This window comes from Martes martes (genome assembly GCF_963455335.1).
Source record: "Martes martes genome assembly, chromosome: 7".
In the NCBI taxonomy this organism is placed as follows: Eukaryota; Metazoa; Chordata; class Mammalia; order Carnivora; family Mustelidae; genus Martes; species Martes martes.
The window spans coordinates 118,076,230-118,094,484 of NC_137894.1; the positions used below are offsets into that span (position 1 = coordinate 118,076,230).

At 40.7% G+C, this 18,255-nt stretch overlaps 1 protein-coding gene across 1 annotated transcript in view; it reads left to right on the plus strand.

Moving 5' to 3' along the window:
* PTPN21 (protein tyrosine phosphatase non-receptor type 21) overlaps window positions 1-18,255 on the plus strand; it is a gene marked incomplete at its 5' end in the record, with an annotated part of 71,124 nt that overhangs the window by 22,986 nt on the left and 29,883 nt on the right. The window contains 6 exons of the mRNA XM_080808131.1: window positions 3,637-3,806; window positions 10,678-10,775; window positions 12,468-12,535; window positions 13,311-13,381; window positions 15,791-15,878; window positions 16,285-16,373. Coding sequence (XP_080664257.1) covers window positions 3,637-3,806; window positions 10,678-10,775; window positions 12,468-12,535; window positions 13,311-13,381; window positions 15,791-15,878; window positions 16,285-16,373 — 584 coding nt within the window. The remainder of the gene's footprint in view (window positions 1-3,636; window positions 3,807-10,677; window positions 10,776-12,467; window positions 12,536-13,310; window positions 13,382-15,790; window positions 15,879-16,284; window positions 16,374-18,255) is intronic.

Below are 18,255 nucleotides of genomic sequence, written 5' to 3' on the forward strand. Positions count from 1 at the left end.
ATGTTGAACTACTCTTGCGTTTCTGGGATAAATCCCACTTGGTTGTGGTGTATGATCGTTTTGATGTGTTATTTGATTCAGTTCATGTCTATTACATCTGTATTTATAAAAGATACTAGCCTATTGTTTTCTTTTCTAATGGTGTCTTTTGTCTGTTTGGGGCATGAGGATAGTGCTGCCCTAGAGATGAGGTAGGGAGTATTCTCCCCTCTTCTTTGATCCCCCCCCCACTTTGTTTTTTGGATGGATTTTAAATTATTTTGGAAAGCTAATTATCCAGATGCTCAAGACTGGTATCTAAAGCAAAGCCCCCAAAATGGAGTTGTACAGAACATTTTATGCCTGATGAGAATTTAATGACATTTTGTTGCTCAAACTCTACCTATCCATCTTAGAAACAAACTGTATTGTAGTCATAAAATCTCAGGCAATCAGATGTTATTTCATTATGTATGTGTAGAAATTGTAAGGAAGCACTGAATCCAAGGATTATGGTATTATGAGATTTTAGTTACCCATATGTATGTAAACATTTCTAGTGGCAATTTTATTAATTCATTATTTTTAAAAAATAAGTTATTTATTTGAGAATGAGCAAAAGCAAGAAAGATCACAGAGGGAGATTCAGACTCACCACTGAGCAGAGAGCCCAAAGTGGGGCTCGATCCTAGGACCCCGGGACCATGACCTAAGCCAAAGGCAGATACTTTGACTGAGCTACCCAGGCATCCCTCTAGTGGCAATTTTAGAAATATAGTACCTCCTTGGAATATTTAACAAGATATAAACGTGATTTTGGCTAGGCTTAACTACTTCTTAGATAGATCTTGAACACAGGAGCAAGTACCAAAGCAAATACTTTACTACATATAATCAGTTAATGTTCAAATGTCCAAAACCTTAGACTCTCCACAAATATAATAGCTGATCGGCAAATAATTTGGTATATCTAATGTTTTCAGCCATTTGTACAATTAGATAAAGTCCTTGCTACTCTTTTATAAGATATATAATTCATAAAAAACTAATTATGGTGTAATTTTACAAATGTATTTCCCTTTCTATTTGATTTTCTTTCTTTTTTTTTTTTGAAAAGGATTTTTCTTTTTAAAGATTTTATTTATTTTTTTGACAGAGATCACAAGTAGGCAGAGAGGCAGGCAGAGAGAGAGAGAGGAGGAAGCAGACTCCCTGCTGAGCAGAGAGCCCGACGCGGGGCTCGATCCCAGGACCCTGAGACCATGACCCGAGCCAAAGGCAGAGGCTTAACCCACTGAGCCACCCAGGCGCCCCAATAAATAAAAATCTAAAAAAAATACAGTGGTTTTCGAGTGGCAAAACACATTCATTTAAGTTTGGTATTGTGTTCCCACGTTGGAGGTGTGAAGGAGATATTACTTACCCTTATTATTACCCCCTTTTACATTTGGGAAAATGGAATTGGTCTGATTGACTTTTCTACCTCCCAGTTAGCAAGTGACAGTTAGTAATTAAACCCAGGACTTCAGACTTTAAGTATCAGTTTTTTTGTTAAATGAAAGAAGTTCAAAAGAAAGAAGTAATAGTATTCGTTTTCTATAAATGTAATAGATACTCTATCCTTACAGATAACATGTAATTCATTTTATAAACATAACTTCAGAAAAGAGTTCACAATAAGACGCAGACTTTCTGCTATATTAAAGTGTGTGTGGATTTTCAAAAGTTGACTTCTGTGCAACTTCTCAAGGATAGGTTGTTCATACACCAGTTCCTATATGTACAGCAGTGTGCTGTACTGCAATGGTTTTCACCCACCAATGGGCATAGGAATTACTTGGGAGTTGAATAGCTCTGGAGAGCTCAGGAAGCTCTCCAGGTAATTCTGGTAGAAGTGGTCCAGGCACAATCCTTAGACAAACACTGGCTTTAGAGTTTCACACACACAATATCTGTTTCATGAGGTAGTGGTGGTGATTTGATATATGATATTATTGTCCTTCTTGGGACAAAACCTGGTACATAGGAAATGTTCAGAATATTTCATTCATATATAATGGCTTGGGTGACAACTAAGAAGCCAGGGAATACTCGTTCTTTCAACAAAATTTACTGAATTCCTGCACCATTCTGGGTCTTTGGTTACAAAGGGGAAATGGACACATTCCTCACTTTTGTGGAGTTTGTTTGATTAAGAGACTCATTTTAAAGCTATGGTTCTTCCTTTGTACAAAGTTGTAAGATGAAATGAATATTAAGAGCATGTTTGTATACTCTTTTCCCCTGTAAATTAAAAAGTCATTTTTTATTTGAATGAGGATTATAGGTTAAAAATATAGCCTGAATATTATTATTTCTTGTTTTATTGTTGCTCTAAAGCTGTATTTTCCAATACAGTGCCACTAGAGACTTGCAGCTATTTAATTTAAGCCAATTAAAATTAAATAACATTAAATATTTATTTCCTCAGCTGCACTAACCACATTCCAGGTGCTCGATAGCCACAGGCAGCTAGTGGCTGCTATATTGGGAGACAGAATATTTCCATCATCATAGAAAGTTCTGTTTGGCTGTGTTGCTCTAGAGTCTAGAACAAAGCAGGGAATTTTTCCAGTTGCCTTGATCTGTAAACTGATTTTGAGGTAAATATTAGCAGTGTCCTGAGGCTGTCATTTTAATGCTTAAGTGCATTAATAACCTTTCAGCTTGACCAAGCCCAGAGCTAGTATCGATTTCCCTGAACAGTTTCATTATACAGCAAGTGCAATCTAAGTGCTAATATCTGGGCATTTTTTTAAACCTTCAAGTGATATCTTATTGCTCTATGTAGAGCTTTTTGTGTATTTGTGTATATGTGAGAATTTACCACCGTAAAGTTATGATTGCATTAAATTTGTACGTAATAAATTTGGGGGGGCAAAGAAGAGTTGCAGTTGTACCTATATTTCTAGAATTTACAATATTTACATGAAATAATTTATGTATAGAAGCCAAATTCAAGAGTAGTGAAAAGTTGGATTAACACTATCTGATCAGGGGCGCCTGGGTGGCTCAGTGGGTTAAAGCCGCTGCCTTCAGCTCAGGTCATGATCTCAGGGTCCTGGGATCGAGCCCCGCATCGGGCTCTCTGCTCAGCAGGGAGCCTGCTTCCCCCACTCTCTCTGCCTGCCTCTCTGCCTACTTGTGATCTGTCTGTCAAATAAAAAAAAAAAAACAACACTATCTGATCAGTATTCTAGATAAAACCCCAATTGTACTTATAAAATACCAATTATGATACATTGAGTATTTTGACAATTTTAAAACTAAACATTTATTCAGTATATGTTATTTTGTTGTTGTTAAAACTCTGTAAAATGGTGTAGCACCTGCTACATTCTGATGTCTAGGTCGTGAATGCATTTTTCTGTGCAGAGTTCAAAAAACAGTCTGCGAGAGTAGTTGACTTTTCACCTCTTTTTCCTGCGTGTATCTAGATATATATATGGGGGGGGGTGTCTTGTGTCTTTTCTTCGGGTTTCAGTATTGTCCCTTTTTGAGAAGAGAAGCAATAGGAGACAGATATCACTTGGTCCCAGGTCACGGACCAGAGCAGTGAGAAGAATAGACATTCTCTCCTACACATCTGCCTCCATCAGTGACTCTCCCTCTTTCCAGATCACTTACTTCAGCCTCTGGTACCACAACAAGCAAAACCAGCGCCGGTGGGTAGATCTGGAAAAACCTCTCAAGAAGCAGCTGGATAAACACGCTGTGGAACCAACCGTCTATTTCGGAGTGGTGTTTTATGTGCCTTCGGTTTCTCAGCTGCAGCAGGAGATTACCAGGTGAGAAATAACACGCTGTCTGTTTTTAGGAAACACTCTTAGTGAGATGAAAAAAGGGACACCGAGGGACACCGAGGTTAAGGTCAGGAGATCAGACTAACCGTGGCCTCCGGCGCCCATGTGCAGCCACATGATTACATGGTGGCCGCGGTCTGTGGTTGTCTGAGGGCTTCCCTGCGTGGTGCAAGAGTTTCAGTTTCACTGAAACTGGGCACAGACTGGCCATTAAAGGGGAAGATGATGTTTTTCTCCGGGCTGTGAACTCCTCTTGTAGTGCCGTCCTCTTCAGATGTGTTCGTTTGTTTGTTTCTGGTCTTTGTAACACTGAAACGAGAGAGGAGATTTTAGAATGTTTCAGAATCTGTGTTCTTTCCTCAGGGAAATGTGCAAAAGGATTCTTAAAGTTCTCTGACTGCAGGCGCTGTATATTCTGTAGATAGTTGGGAGGGTACAAGAAGAGGCCAATAAGTGCACATAGAAGGGACCAAGGCAGAAAGGGAAGAGCATATTAAGGAGTGGGATAGAGGAATTCAATGTTTGTTTGTTTTTTCTTGAAGACAAAACAAAAAACAAGGAATAAAATTTGGGATCCGTGAGTCTGCCTTTCAAGTTCTCCCAGACCCACCACTACCTTATCTTTGGAACCCTATTTAATATTATTTTTCAGCCAAGCTGGACTACTTCCAGTGCCCTGAACATGCCGCATGCCTTTTCATCTTTGATGAAAAGGTGATCTTCTTTTGTATTTATGTACTGGAATCCTACTCATGCTCTGAATTTTAGTTCAAAAGGCACCTCTTCCCTGAAGTTTCTGTGGTCCCTAGGCTGGAATGAGCTTTGCCTTCTCTGGACTGCCCTACAGTTTGCTTGTACTTGTGTTAAGATGAAAGTTGTTACAGCCTTTTGTTATAGTTATTTGTGTACATATGTTATCTTTTTCTTGGATTTTAAACCTCTGTTTTCTTTAGCTTTACCTTTCGTACAGTATCTAACACAGTGCCCTGTAGATAGTGAGAACCTGGTACTGCCCTGTGTTTGTGTAATGTTCTTTTTGAGTACTGAGTTTGCCAGTTAATTATTGGAAGAAGACAGAAAACCAAAGAAGCAAGAATCAGGTAGTAGGGATAAATATGCACTGACTATAAAACTGAGCTGGGATAAAAATATTGATGAGAGGGGCGCCTGGGTGGCTCAGTGGGTTAAAGCCTCTGCCTTCGGCTCAGGTCATGATCCCAGGGTCCTGGGATGGAGGCCCACATCGGACTCTCTGCTCAGCAGGGAGCCTGCTTCCCCCTCTCTCTCTGCCTGCCTCTCTGCCTACTTGTTATCTCTGTCTGTCAAATAAATAAATAAAATCTTTAAAAAAAATTGATGAGAGAAGTAGAACGAAGGAGGAAAAATAACAACTGATCACTGACTCATTTATTTAAACATTCATTGAGTATATAATATGGTGTGATGTAAGAACCAGCTTCCTTACCTAGGAGGTGAAAATACAAGTGAATAGGCTTTAATCCTACCCTGGAGGAGTTACTCAGAGTCTGGTGGAACTGACAGCCCATGTAGATAAACAATTACAGTTTATTATGATGATAAATGCTTTAATTAATGCTAGATTCCTAGGGGTGGGGCAGGTGGGGGGAACAAGAACTTCAGGAGGAATTTTCTAGTTAGAGGGATTAGCCTGTGCAGAGTAGGGGAGAGAATGAAAGTCACTGATGTTTTCCAGAAATTTCAGATACTACCTGGAGCAGGGAGAGGAGATTTGAAAAATAGGAATGTCCTAGTCATAAAGTCATGGTACAATGAGGAAAGACATTTTTGAATTTTAACGGAATGGAAAGATGACATTTGTATTTTACCAATGTCATCCATCATAGAAGGCAGCTTGGAGGTGGCAAGACTATATAGTTAGGAGACCAGTTAGGTAGGTACATGCCATAAACTAGACATTAGTCTAGAATGTGGGCCCGAACAAAGGCATGAGCTATAGGAAGGAGAGGGAGAGCGGGCCTGGTAGATTCAGTCAGTAGGAGTGCGCATCGATGAGGTGTAAGAGAAGCTGTTAGAGAAGTTGTTGATGAAGTTTGGCTTCATGTAACAAAAACCCTAAATATCTTTCATTTCTTAAAGGAAGTCCAGAGGTCAGCCATGCCAAGCTTACACTGCTCCACAAAGTCTTGAGGGACCCATGTTCTTTCTTACTGTTCTACCCTGCTCAGCATGTTCTTTCCATTGGCTAGGGAATCTCATTGTCAAAGAATTCTAGAGAAGGTCTAGCTATCACATTCCTATTCCAGGCAGCAAAAGGATAAAATGGGTTCCATTCTCAGCTAAGTCATGTTCCTTTAAGAGGCCTTTCTCAGTTCCTCAGTCACACTAGCCACATTTTAATACTCAGTAGCCACATGTGGCTAATGGCTCCCATATTGGGCAGGACAGATAGACATCACTTTTATTACTGCAGGAAGTTCTGTTAGACAACACTGCCCAGAACCTAACAGTTCACAGGAAAAATCAGAGACCAGATGAACATGTTAAATAACCCTACAATAGTGCAATCAGACAAATCCAGAATGTAGGGAATTCTACATGACCCATCGTACTATTTTGAATACAAATGACATGAACATAAAGAGGAGGAATTTTTCTTTTCAAAATTAAGAGAGAACTCTCAATTGAATGTGGCCTGTGGAACTTTTTTTTTTTTTTTAAGATTTTATTTATTTATTTGAGAGAGAGAGAGAGACAGAGTGAGAGAGCATGAGAGGGGAGGTCAGAGGGAGAAGCTGACTCCCCGTGGAGCTAGGAGCCTAATGTGGGACTCGATCCCAGGACTCTGGGATCATGACTTGAGCCAAAGGCAGTCGCTCAACCACCTGAGCCACCCAGGTGCCCTGGAACTTGTTTAGATACTGATTTTTTTTTTTAACTGTAAAAATATATTTTTGAGGGGCGCCTGGCCGGCTCATCCAATAGAGCATGTGACTCTTGACCTCAGGGCTATAAGTTCAAGCTCCATGTTGGGTGTAGAGATTACTTAAAAATAAAATATTAAAAAAATACATTTTTGAGGCAGTCACAACAATTGCATATGGACCAGGTACTGGGTAACTTTAGGACATTGTTGCCCATTTTATTGGGTATGTTAAAAACGTGTGTGTGTGTGTGTGTGTGTGTGTGTGTTCTTTTTTAAAACTTACCTTTTGCGGATATATACTAAAATATTTGTAAATACTGTACTGTGATATCTGGGATTTGACGTAAAACACTTGGGTGGGGAAGGGGAGACTGTGGAAGAACAGGGCATGGGTCAAGTTGATGTTTGAGACTGCGTGATAAGGATGTGTGGGTTCACTGGACTTGTTCTCTCTATATCTGTTTCAAAAATTCCATAATAAAACTTAAAACATAAAAATGCCAATACCTTCACATTAGCCTTCTAATACTAGCCTAAGAAAAACAAGTGAAGGAAAAAGACTACATTTCTATATATATTATTTGAAATTTCTATTGGGGAGAATGGGGCAACCTAATTTATTATAATTACTCAATGTAATATTTTTTTTAAAGATTTTATTTATTTATTTGACAGAGATCACAAGTAGGCAGAGAGGCAGGCAGAGAGAGAGGAAGGGAAGCAGGCTCCCCACTGAGCAGAGAGCCTGATGCGGGACTTGATCCCAGGACCCTGGGATCATGACCTGAGCCGAAGGCAGAGGCTTTAACCCACTGAGCCACCCAGGCGCTCCCTTCAATGTAATATTTCTTGAGTAAAAATATTTTATATTAGAAAGTTGATAATTTGGTAAGATTTAGATAAAACAGCTATTTAGTTTTAATCAGCATTTGACTTTGGGCAAATTTATAGAATGCTTGTTTAGAATTAAGATGTGCAGTTTCTTGAATTCAGAACTGTTTGTAAGGAATAAAAGTTTGCATGTTACATTTTATTGCTGTGTTGTATTTTAATTCTTTTTGTAATAAACATTGAAAAAATATATTTGTAAACCATCCTTAGACTCACCAACATATTATCATTTTAACAAAAAGTGTTCACAGAAACTGATATAATGCCTTTGAAGTAAAATTTCTTGGCCCTTTCATGTAAATACTTAAATATGTACATACCTGTATGCATATACACATACATGTATATAAACATATATAGAGATGTATGCATATCCATATATATACATACACCCTGCTTGCTTCCATTAAAGGATTTTGGGGACAATACAATGAGATAATAATAAAAGCAACCACTTCCCTTTCTTACTCTATGTCAGGCATTGTTCTAAGCCCTTTATATTTAATTATTCACTTAATCCTCACAAGTCCTACAAAGTAGGTATTATTGTCCAGTTTGTAGTTGAAGAAACCAAGACACAGAAAGGCTAAATATTTTGCCCAGGGTTACACTGCCAGTATGGAGCTGGGATTTTATTTAATTTAGTTTTATTTTTTAAGTTTTTTAATTTACTTGACAGACAGAGATCACAGGCAGGCAGAGAGAGAGGGGGAAGCAGGCTCCCCACTGAGCAGAGAGCCCGATGTGGGGCTCGATCCCTGGACCCTGGGATCATGGCCTGAGCCGAAGGCAGAGGCTTTAACCCACTGAGCAACCCAGGCGCCCCTGGAGCTGGGATTTTAAACTCAAGCAGGCTGCCTTCTGAGTCCTTGCTCTCAAGCATTGTATTCATATGGACTTTAGGATAAAAAAAACTAAAGAGATGTGATAAAAATGCTAGAAAAGTCCTTAACTGGAGATTTGTGACAGTTAAAGACATGCACTTTGAGGCCGTCCTGACCTGGATTCAAACTACAGCTCAGGCTACCTTTGTGGATGTGAGTATATCCCTTCACGTCTGAGCTTCGGCGCCTCATCGGTACAAGCAGCTGCCATTATACAGTGGAGCTGGTGGTTACGAGGGTAATGAGAGGGGAAGCAGTGTGCCTGTGCCTGGGTTATAACTCCGAGCTTCATGGCAGTTAAGGCAAAAGAAGGAATATTCTGAGTCCCATCATCCTTTATCTGATAAAAAGCATATCAGTTTGTAAACGTGACAGATTTTCTTTTTTTTAATTCTTTTTAAAAAAATTAACATATAATATTTGCCTCAGGGGTACATGTCTGTGAATCATCAGTCTTATACACTTCACGGCACTTGCCATAGCACATACCCTCCCCAATGTCCATCACCTAGATACCCCATCCCTAACCCCCACACCCCCAGCAACTCTCAGTTTGTTTCCTGAGATTAAGAGTCTGTTATGGTTTGAACATGACAGATTTTCTTGGTATATCACTTAAAAGGAAATTTTCAGGTGGGATTTTATATAAAAGACATTGAACCAGCAATGAACATTTGAGACCAAATGGAATCTACTCTTATAATAAAAAATTGTAATACAAGGGGAAAAAAAAAACCACACCAAAAAACAGCACATGTCTGTGGGAGACTAAGTTAATCTGGTCCAGGTATGTTGCTTCCCAGTGATTTGGTTTAAGGAAAGAACCTGGAGTATTTAGAGTGGTGTATGTGGATGACATGTTCAAGAGATAGACTTCTCTCAGTACAATCTTCTTTAAATAGGCTTCTGAAAGGAGCTGCTTCGTAGAAGGTGTGAAGTTTTCTTCTTTGACAAGATCCCAGAGCTATCAGCGTTCTGCTTCTCAGTTGAGGGAAATGGATTGATTCTGCTACTAGCAGGCAGAAGGGGATAAGTTGGATCTATATTCTTATCTGAATGGATGGTGTTTTGGTGAGATTTTTGGGTAACAAAGAATGGAGACCTCAGAACTAGCTAAAATAAAAGAAGATGATATTAGGAAACCTATGAAATGATGAAAGGGGAATTGCAGTACGAACAGTGACTAGGTTGTACTTCACAGATGCCAAATCTGGGAGACATCCTGGATTCAAGATGGCCCTATTGACTGTACAGGCAGAGCATTGGTGGATCTTCATCCACCATTGTATCCCAGCATCTAGAACAATGCTTGATGTGCATTAGGCCCTAGGAATTACAGGTTAAATGAATACATAAAAGGAAGGCAGCATAAGTCACTGTAGAACTTTGTCAGAATAGAGTTGTGATACAGATGAAACACTGCTGACCCTGTGAAGGGGTGACCATACCCCTCTTTTACTGGTGATCATTTAAAGCCACAGATTATGATTTGCCCAAGTTCATTCAACATGCTACATTGGGGAGCTGGAATTTCACTAGATCTGCTTGACTAAAGCTTGTGCTGGTAATTTGTGCCCCAGAGGTTGAAAGTGTAAACAGAAGTAAACCCACATTACAAGAATATTAAGAAAGCATCATGGCAGCTTTTCTTTTGGAGGGTTCATCAAAAAATATTTTAATAAGAGCCTGATCTGAAATATCAGGAAGCATTTTCTCTTGGTTTTACTATCTAGGGCTGGGGAACTTCTATCAGAACAAGTAATTTCTATCAGAGTCTTGTATTAATGGGTTACTAGTCAGAGTTTCTAAAGTAAAGATTGGCCATGGATTGTCTGTGTCTCCAACTAAACAGAACAAAATGTAGGAACTGCCTTACAGGGCATTAGAAAGGTGACCAATTGTCTTCTAGGTGGTTGAAGCTTTGAAATAACTACAGTTAAGCATAAGGGGCTTAACAAATTGATTACATTGTGTGTGTGTGTGCCCACGTGCATGCCCGTGTATGTGTGTGTAGGTATAGATATGGTCAGCGGCATTCTTGCCTTTTTTTGAAGCCATCTGGGGTAAAGGTTTTCTTTGACTAGTTTATGCTCCTCTACCAAATTACTGTAAAATGTATTGCATCTCCACTGGAGGTAATATTGATACTGACTTTTTAAAATTGACTTTTTTGTAGGTATCAGTATTATCTGCAGCTGAAGAAAGATATCTTGGAAGGAAACATTCCTTGTACATTAGAACAAGCAATTCAGCTAGCAGGCTTGGCTGTTCAAGGTAAATAATGACAGTTGATGATGTAATACATATATCAGATTAAGATGTGTGTTATAACCAGGGTGCCTGGCTGCCTTAGTCAGTGGAACACGGGACTCTTGATCTCAGAGTTGTAAGTTAAAGCCCCATGTTGGGTGTGGACATTACTTTAAAAAAAAAAAAAAAAAGAAGATCTTTAAAAAAAAAATGTGTGTTGGGGCGCCTGGGTGGCTCAGTCAGTTAAGCGTCTGCCTTCAGCTCCAGTCATGATCCTGGAGTCCTGGGAGATGGGGCCTCTCATCTGGCTCCATGCTCAGCAGGAAGTCTGCTTCTCCCTCACCCAGTGCCCCATCCAACTGCTCATGCGCTCTCGCACACTCTCTCTCTCCCTTGCTCTCTCTCAAATGGATAAATAAAATCTTTCAAAAAATGTGTGTTATAACAAAAACAGCAAGGGATTCTTAAAGTTACTGACTTCCTATGGTAGTGTTTATGTATTGGTGAAATTAGTTTTCTTGCAGGAAAAAATGAATTTGGGTTACTTCTGTGAAATAAGAGACTTTGGAAGGTTAAGCCTGGTAGCATATGTCAACGGAGCAAACAGACCAAGATTAGAGAAACACACACACACACACACACACACGCAATTCAAGGACTTGATCTATAGCTAACTAATATTTACTTCAAGGACTTGATCTATAGCTAACTAGTATTTTAGGAAGAAAGGTCAAACAATGAGGTTGATAAAGTTATGTTTACTTATGCTTTTTTTTCTTTAAAGATTCATTTATTAATTTTTGCTGAGAGAGGGGTGGGGAGGGTCAGAGGGAGAGAATCCTCAAGCAGACTCCCTGCTGAGTGAGGAGCCTGATGCAGGGCTCAGTCCTAGGGCCCCGAGATCATGACCCGAGCTGAAATCAATAGTCGGGTGCTTAACTGACGAGCCACCTGGGGCCCTTCTGTTCACTTATACTCTAAGTATACATCATTTATTGGGTTTCTTTCTTATGCACTTGTCCTGGATTATAGGGCATTATCAATCATAATATATAAAGTTTTGCATTTCACAAATAATTTTGAATTGTTTAGTTCTGTTATTTTTCATGTCTAGTCAATATGTATTTACCTGTATGTATATACTTTGGGAAGACTTATGATGGGGCATTATTTCAAATGATAGCTGGCATTTAATCTTGGAAACTGAAACTTAATCAGAATAATCATTGGCTTTAAGAATTTTTTATAAGATCTTTGTTGAGCTGTCATTTTTTTTTAAATAACAAACAATCTCTAAATAAATACACCTGAAGTGATACATCTTAAAGTGATCTGATTCCATTCCCTAGAGGTGATCACTGCTATGAACAGTTTGGTTTCTTCCTGACATCTTCCTGTGCATAAATAAGTAAGCACATGTGATTATAGGGCAGATTTTGTTTCTTTGTTAATTATTAGAAATGAGATCATAATACGTACAGTTTGTAACTTATTTTTTCATTTTATTAGTAGGCATTTTTATAAGTCAAGACATAGGAATCTACCTAATTAATATTTTTAAAGAGACTTTTTAAAATACACACTTTATATAGCTGTAAGGCACATTTGACCTCTAAATCACAAGCATACCATCTATATACTACATTGTGTTTTGTTGTGCATGTTTTCCTGTGCAAATTAAATAGAATTGATATGAATATTTGTTATTTTGTATAGCTGATTTTGGTGACTTTGATCAGTATGAATCCCAGGACTTTCTTCAGAAATTTGCCTTGTTTCCTGTGGTAAGAACTTCTTTTGATACTGGGGTTTTTATAAATAGTTTATTTCCATATTCTTAATAACCCCTGAAATGAAGTCCGTATGGTAGACTGGCTAGGCTGTTATAGGGCTAAAACAGTTGCCTCATATAAACAACTCAAGTGTAAATGCTTCCCTTGTAGTCACCAGTCTTTGTAAACCCACAGAGAGGAAAGGGTGTGCAGTCCCTGGGCTGCAGCCAGAGAGATTTGTTTTGTGTTTGGGTGTGAGTCTAAGAGAGAGATTCCTTTCCACCTTCTGAGGAACCACACAGAGGTTTTGCTTTTACCTGAAGGCTCAAGACCTCACAGTTCTGTGGCAATGAGTGTGGCTTCTCGGTAGCAGTGTAAAAAGTAGACGGCAAGAAGACAGCACTGTCTACTTTTTAAAGTAGACGGATGTGGCCGACAGGAGAACCTCATTGGAACAACCAAGGGAGGTGGCACGATGCTCTTCCGAGCATCCACACAGCCAGCCAGGGAGTGCCCAGGCTGTGTGGGGCTCAGAACTGGCTGATGGGCATTACCAGCCTGAAAGAACGCATCTGGAATATCTCTGGGAGGAACTGAGAGGGCACGGCGGGCGGGGCGGGTGTTTGGCTTCTGAGCAGAAGCTACTTCGCTCCTTAGCAAGATCATGACCACGGGCTTCAGCAAACCCCCCACAGACCAATACTAGTCCGAATGTTGCCAGAGAGCAAGGAGAGCCACTAACAGTCAGTGGCTTGTTCGCATACTTACGGCTGTGTGTTCTCTTCAGGGGTGGTTACAAGATGAAAAAGTATTGGAAGAAGCAACCCAAAAAGTGGCCTTACTGCATCAGAAATACAGGTAACGCTAAGAAATAAGAAATGGCGAGAGTCCGGAAGCAAAGCCGGGCTGACTGTGAACTCGGTGCTGGCACAGGGACCCTTGGCGCTTTACCACTGCCGCAGCCGGGACTGTGATGGGGGGGCGCGGGGGGCTGCTCGGAGCACGTCCCGGTATCAGCTCGCTTATTAGCAGTGTTTACCGGCGAGGATGAGGGAAGAAGTGGAAGCCGTAGTCTGCTTCACTCCCTGTGGTAAAGGGTTTGGTGGTAACATAGTCCGTGTGGGTTAGTGCAAGATCAGGGAGACTTATTTCCTTTGGTGGTGCAGCACCCATAGGGTCTGTCTCCCCCGCTCTCCACTGCGCCATTCTCCCCCCCCACCACACACCTTTGGAAGCTGTTTATTGTCTTCTCGGGAATCTGTGCCGAGAGCTGTGGTGCTCTGACACAGTGCTGATTGTGTTAGAGTGCTTATCGCCCTGATCCGCGCTTCTGGGTCCGTAAGGACTTTCTTTGGTAATGCACCTGGGTGTGTCGTCTGTGAGAAAAAGCCTCCCCCAGAGAACGTTAGTCTTCATCTAAACCAAGTACCACACAGTGCCAGGTACTTCAGATGTCATTAGATTCCTATAACCACTCTTTAAGGTAAATGATACTCTCTTCTTACAGATTGGAGAAACCAAGCTTAAAAAGACTAAATCACTTACCCACAGTTACCTGGGGTAGAGATGGGATTTGAACTCAGGTCTATCTGATTATATCCTATTGTTTATCCCCTCGCATTAAAAATAACCTTTGGAGGGGGCCCCTGGGTGACTCAGTGGGTTAAAGCTTCTGCCTTCGGCTCAGGTCATGATCCCAGGGTCCTGGGATCAAGCCCCGAATCGGGCTCTCTGCTCGGCAGGAAGCCTGCTTTTCTCTCTCTCTCTCTCTCTTTCTCTCTCTGCCTGCCTCTCTGCCTACTTGTGATCTCTGTCTGTCAAATAAATAAATAAAATCTTAAAAAAAAAAAAAACCTTTGGTCTTTAGTCTCTCCCCACTCAAATCCATATAGTTGCTCACTAAAGATTAATCTTAAAATATGACTTTCTTTTCATCTCCCCTTCCTTTCCTTCCCAAGTGTTCATGACTCTTCTCTGGCTTTACACTAGCCTGAGTTCATTAGCGCTGCAATTAAAGGCTCCCCCCAAGTTGGTCACATCCTGCCTTTCCAGCTTCACTTCTTGCTGTCCCAAATGAACCTTTTTTTTTTCTCACTAGTATAATAGATCCTTCAGGCACACATCACCCTATCTCTTGTTACTAGCATGCACTCGTTCATGCATCTTTTTAAAAAGGAAGTTTAGGAGGTGCCTGGATGGCTCAGTCAGTTAAGCAACTATCTTTAGTGCTCATGTTGTGATCCTAGGGTCCTGGGATTGAACCCTGCGTCCAGCTCCCTGCTTTGCAGGGAGCCTGCTTCCGCCCCGCCCCCCTGCTCGTACACAGACTCTGTCTGAAATAAAGAAATAAAATCTTTAAAAAAAAAATAAAAAGATAGCTTAGTACTATTACTCTGTATGAGGCTGGATGCTGTGGCATGAAGATAAATAGAATTCCCTGCCATCATAGAATGTATTCCCTGCTTTGGAGTCTAAGGGGTAGGTAGGACGACCTACCGGGATAGTAATTATAAACTAGCAATGTGATATGAGTGCAGTGGGGAAGGTGTGCATAGAATGTGCTGGGTCTGCATTGAGCAGGGGCATCTGACTTAGACTCAGGGCAATCACGGGAGCTGACAGAGGAGTGATACATAGGTCAACTCTTCCAAGATAATTAGGGATTGATCAGGTACACGGGTGAGTGACAGGTATGCTGGAAAGAGGGATGCCTGTGTGCAGAGGTCAGGAGGCATGAGGGAGCACCATGGCTTGGCTGAGGTGTGGGCTGCCTTGTGGATGTGGAGGAGCAGAGAATGAGGCCGGGAAGGCGAGTCTCCATGCAATTGAGCCCCACATGGCCTTCCTACCCATCCGTGTCATTTATAGTCTTCTAATCCTCATTTCCTGGATCAGTCATTTGGCATTTAGCACATGAGGCTGAGTATTGCCTAATATTTTGGATAATGAGCAGTTACTGAATGGTTTAGAACGAATTCCAACTTTCAGTGAAGATTTTTGTGGAGTTTTATTCCCCATGTCCCCCTTGCCTGCCTGAAGTATAGGGAGAGGATCTTTATGACTAACCCTTAGCAGGCAGCACTGTGCTGTGCACATAGCTGGTTTTCAGTTGATGTTGATGGATCGGTATAACGAATTTCAGATGCTTAAAAACCAAAATGTTTGTGGAGGTCTAATGCAAAATTGGTATGTAGCCTTTTAGAATTGCCTTTTGTTCTTTTTTCCATTTTTGGTTTGGTGATCGATCTTGCATCTTTTGGGTTGCAGAAGGCTCACCGCTCCTGATGCGGAAATGCTGTATATGCAGGAGGTAGAGAGAATGGACGGCTACGGAGAAGAGAGCTACCCCGCGAAGGTGAGCATAGCCCAAAGGCCGGGGCTCTCCAGATTAGTGTTGAGAGCTCTGAGAGGATAGCGGGGAGGCCCAGGGGACACCCTGCCGTGCAGAGGCTGGAGATGTGCAGAAGCCTGCAAACTTGAAAGGGAGATCCTGTGACCAAAATGTCACAGTGAAACACATTCCTGTTCGGCAGTTTGTTCTTTGAAATGCTCTTGAAGTCGAGTTCCTTAAGGAGCCCAGTGCTTCCTATTTTCATACCTATTGACAAGGTGATGCCTTGATTCCTTTCAGACTTTGCCCTCCAGTGTAGGTCTTCTGAGTATCTTCTGTCTGGGAAAACAGCCCAGGGAGCTGGGCGTGGTTGTCACAGCTGTCCTGCGCCTGCTGCCGGACTGCTGCTTTCTGTGCTTTCTCCTTCCAGGATAGCCAAGGCAGTGACATATGCATTGGAGCCTGTCTTGAAGGGATCTTTGTGAAACACAAGAACGGAAGGCCTCCTGTGGTATTTAGGTACTTTTCTTATGTCCTTCTGTGCACGGTGGGTGGCTCCTCCTGGTGACACTTTTTAGTACCTCAACTAGTAATGGCCCACAAGTCTCTCCCAGAGTCTCACTAGGAAATGGAAAGATGCCCTTCCTAGAATAAAATAACCCCCGACTGCAGTGGTTCTTTCATGAGCCACTTTCTTTAAAATCAAATGTGTGGAAAACAATGCTTGTAATGATGGCCTGCTTATGAAATGCTTAAAGGTGTCTGACCCTTTTCTTGCCATATGGAGGCCATTCTTTGTTTTGATGTGAGTTTTTAATTCCAGCTCCAGCTTCTAGGACTGTCTCTTTGTGGAAATCTGGGCCTTTTTCTGACTCTAGTTATGTACCAAAATTCCTTAAATACCAACTTCTAAGCAAAATTTTTTTTTTTTTTTTTTGGTTAAGCTAAATTCAAATACTTTTGTATAATGTTCATTTTTTTCCCCCCGATTGTAAAAATGTGATACTAGTCATTTGTGGAAATCTTAGAATGTATGTAGTGAGAAAGAAGAAAAGAAGGATCTACGGAAATATGCCAATAGTGGCTGACCCTGAAAGTGAAATTTCAGGTCTTTTAAATTTCTGGGTTCCAAATTATATCTTAAAGATAGCAAATTGGATCATGTTGCTCAGTCCCTCCTTTTTCATTCCTTAAAGTCCATACCCTAGAAGATCCAAAGTGTCATTTCACAGAAATAGTTCCAATTTTACTCTGAGAGCCTATTTACTTTGATTCTATTCCTGATGAAAAATTAAAAGTTTATATTGTTTTTGTAGAGCAGTAAAACATTATACCCTTTTTGGTTCTGAGTTCCTTTGTATTTAACCATTTATTGAGTGCTTGTGCTTAGTGCTCACTGTGTGTTTTCTCATGTGGTCTTTACAACACTGAGCAAGGATACTACTGCCCTTTTCCACATGGGATAATGGAGACTTGGAAAACTAAGTGATTTGCTTCAGGTCACCTAGTTACTAACTGGCATGACCAAGAACTCCAGTTTTCCACTTCAGGTGGCTCTTAACCACTGTGTTAAATGGCTTCTTTTATGAAAAGGAACTTAATTCCCCACAACTCAAGCCCTCTAAAAACCATCCTGACTATTTCTTCTTGAGAACTGGTTTTTCCTTTGAAGATTTTTTTTTTCCTACGGTGACATTTTTTATTTCTTTTGCTTTACTGCTGGCTTTGGGGCTCAGAATTCTCCGTAGCGATTATGGCCATGGAGAGTGTACCTGGCTTGAGGAGCGGACACCCAGTCCTAGACCATGTTGCCCTGGGTCGGGCAGTACTCCTCATTTAAGTCTTCCCAACTTGTGACTTGGGGACAGGGGCCAGAGAAGGATCTGGACTACACCAGATTGGGCAGGACTAATGGTGCCCAAAGGGCCACTTGAAAACTGAACCCAATCAGCCAGCTTCTATCTCACTGGATAGGAGTTTTTAAAATTGCCTTCTTCAGTGTGATGCCAAAAACCTTTAGGTTTAACAATTAAACATTGAGGGGCACCTAGCTGGTTCAGTCGGTAGAACATGTGACTGGTGATCTCGGGTTGTAAGCTCGAGTCCCATGTTGGATGTAGATATTACTTAAAAATAAAATCTTAAAAAAACCCACAACGAACATTGGATCACTGCAAATTAATTTTATTTATTTAAATAAATTTAAAAGAAATAAATCCAATGTAATGGAGAAGGAAAAAGAAGAGTAAATTTTTTCTTTCAGACACATTTTTCCATTTCATAAAATTATATAGTTATGTAATAAAATATTAACATGTAAAATCTATATGTCAAATACTCTTAAAAAATACAAGACAGGAGTTTGAATCCCAGTGAACTCATCCAGAGTAGTTCATGCTTT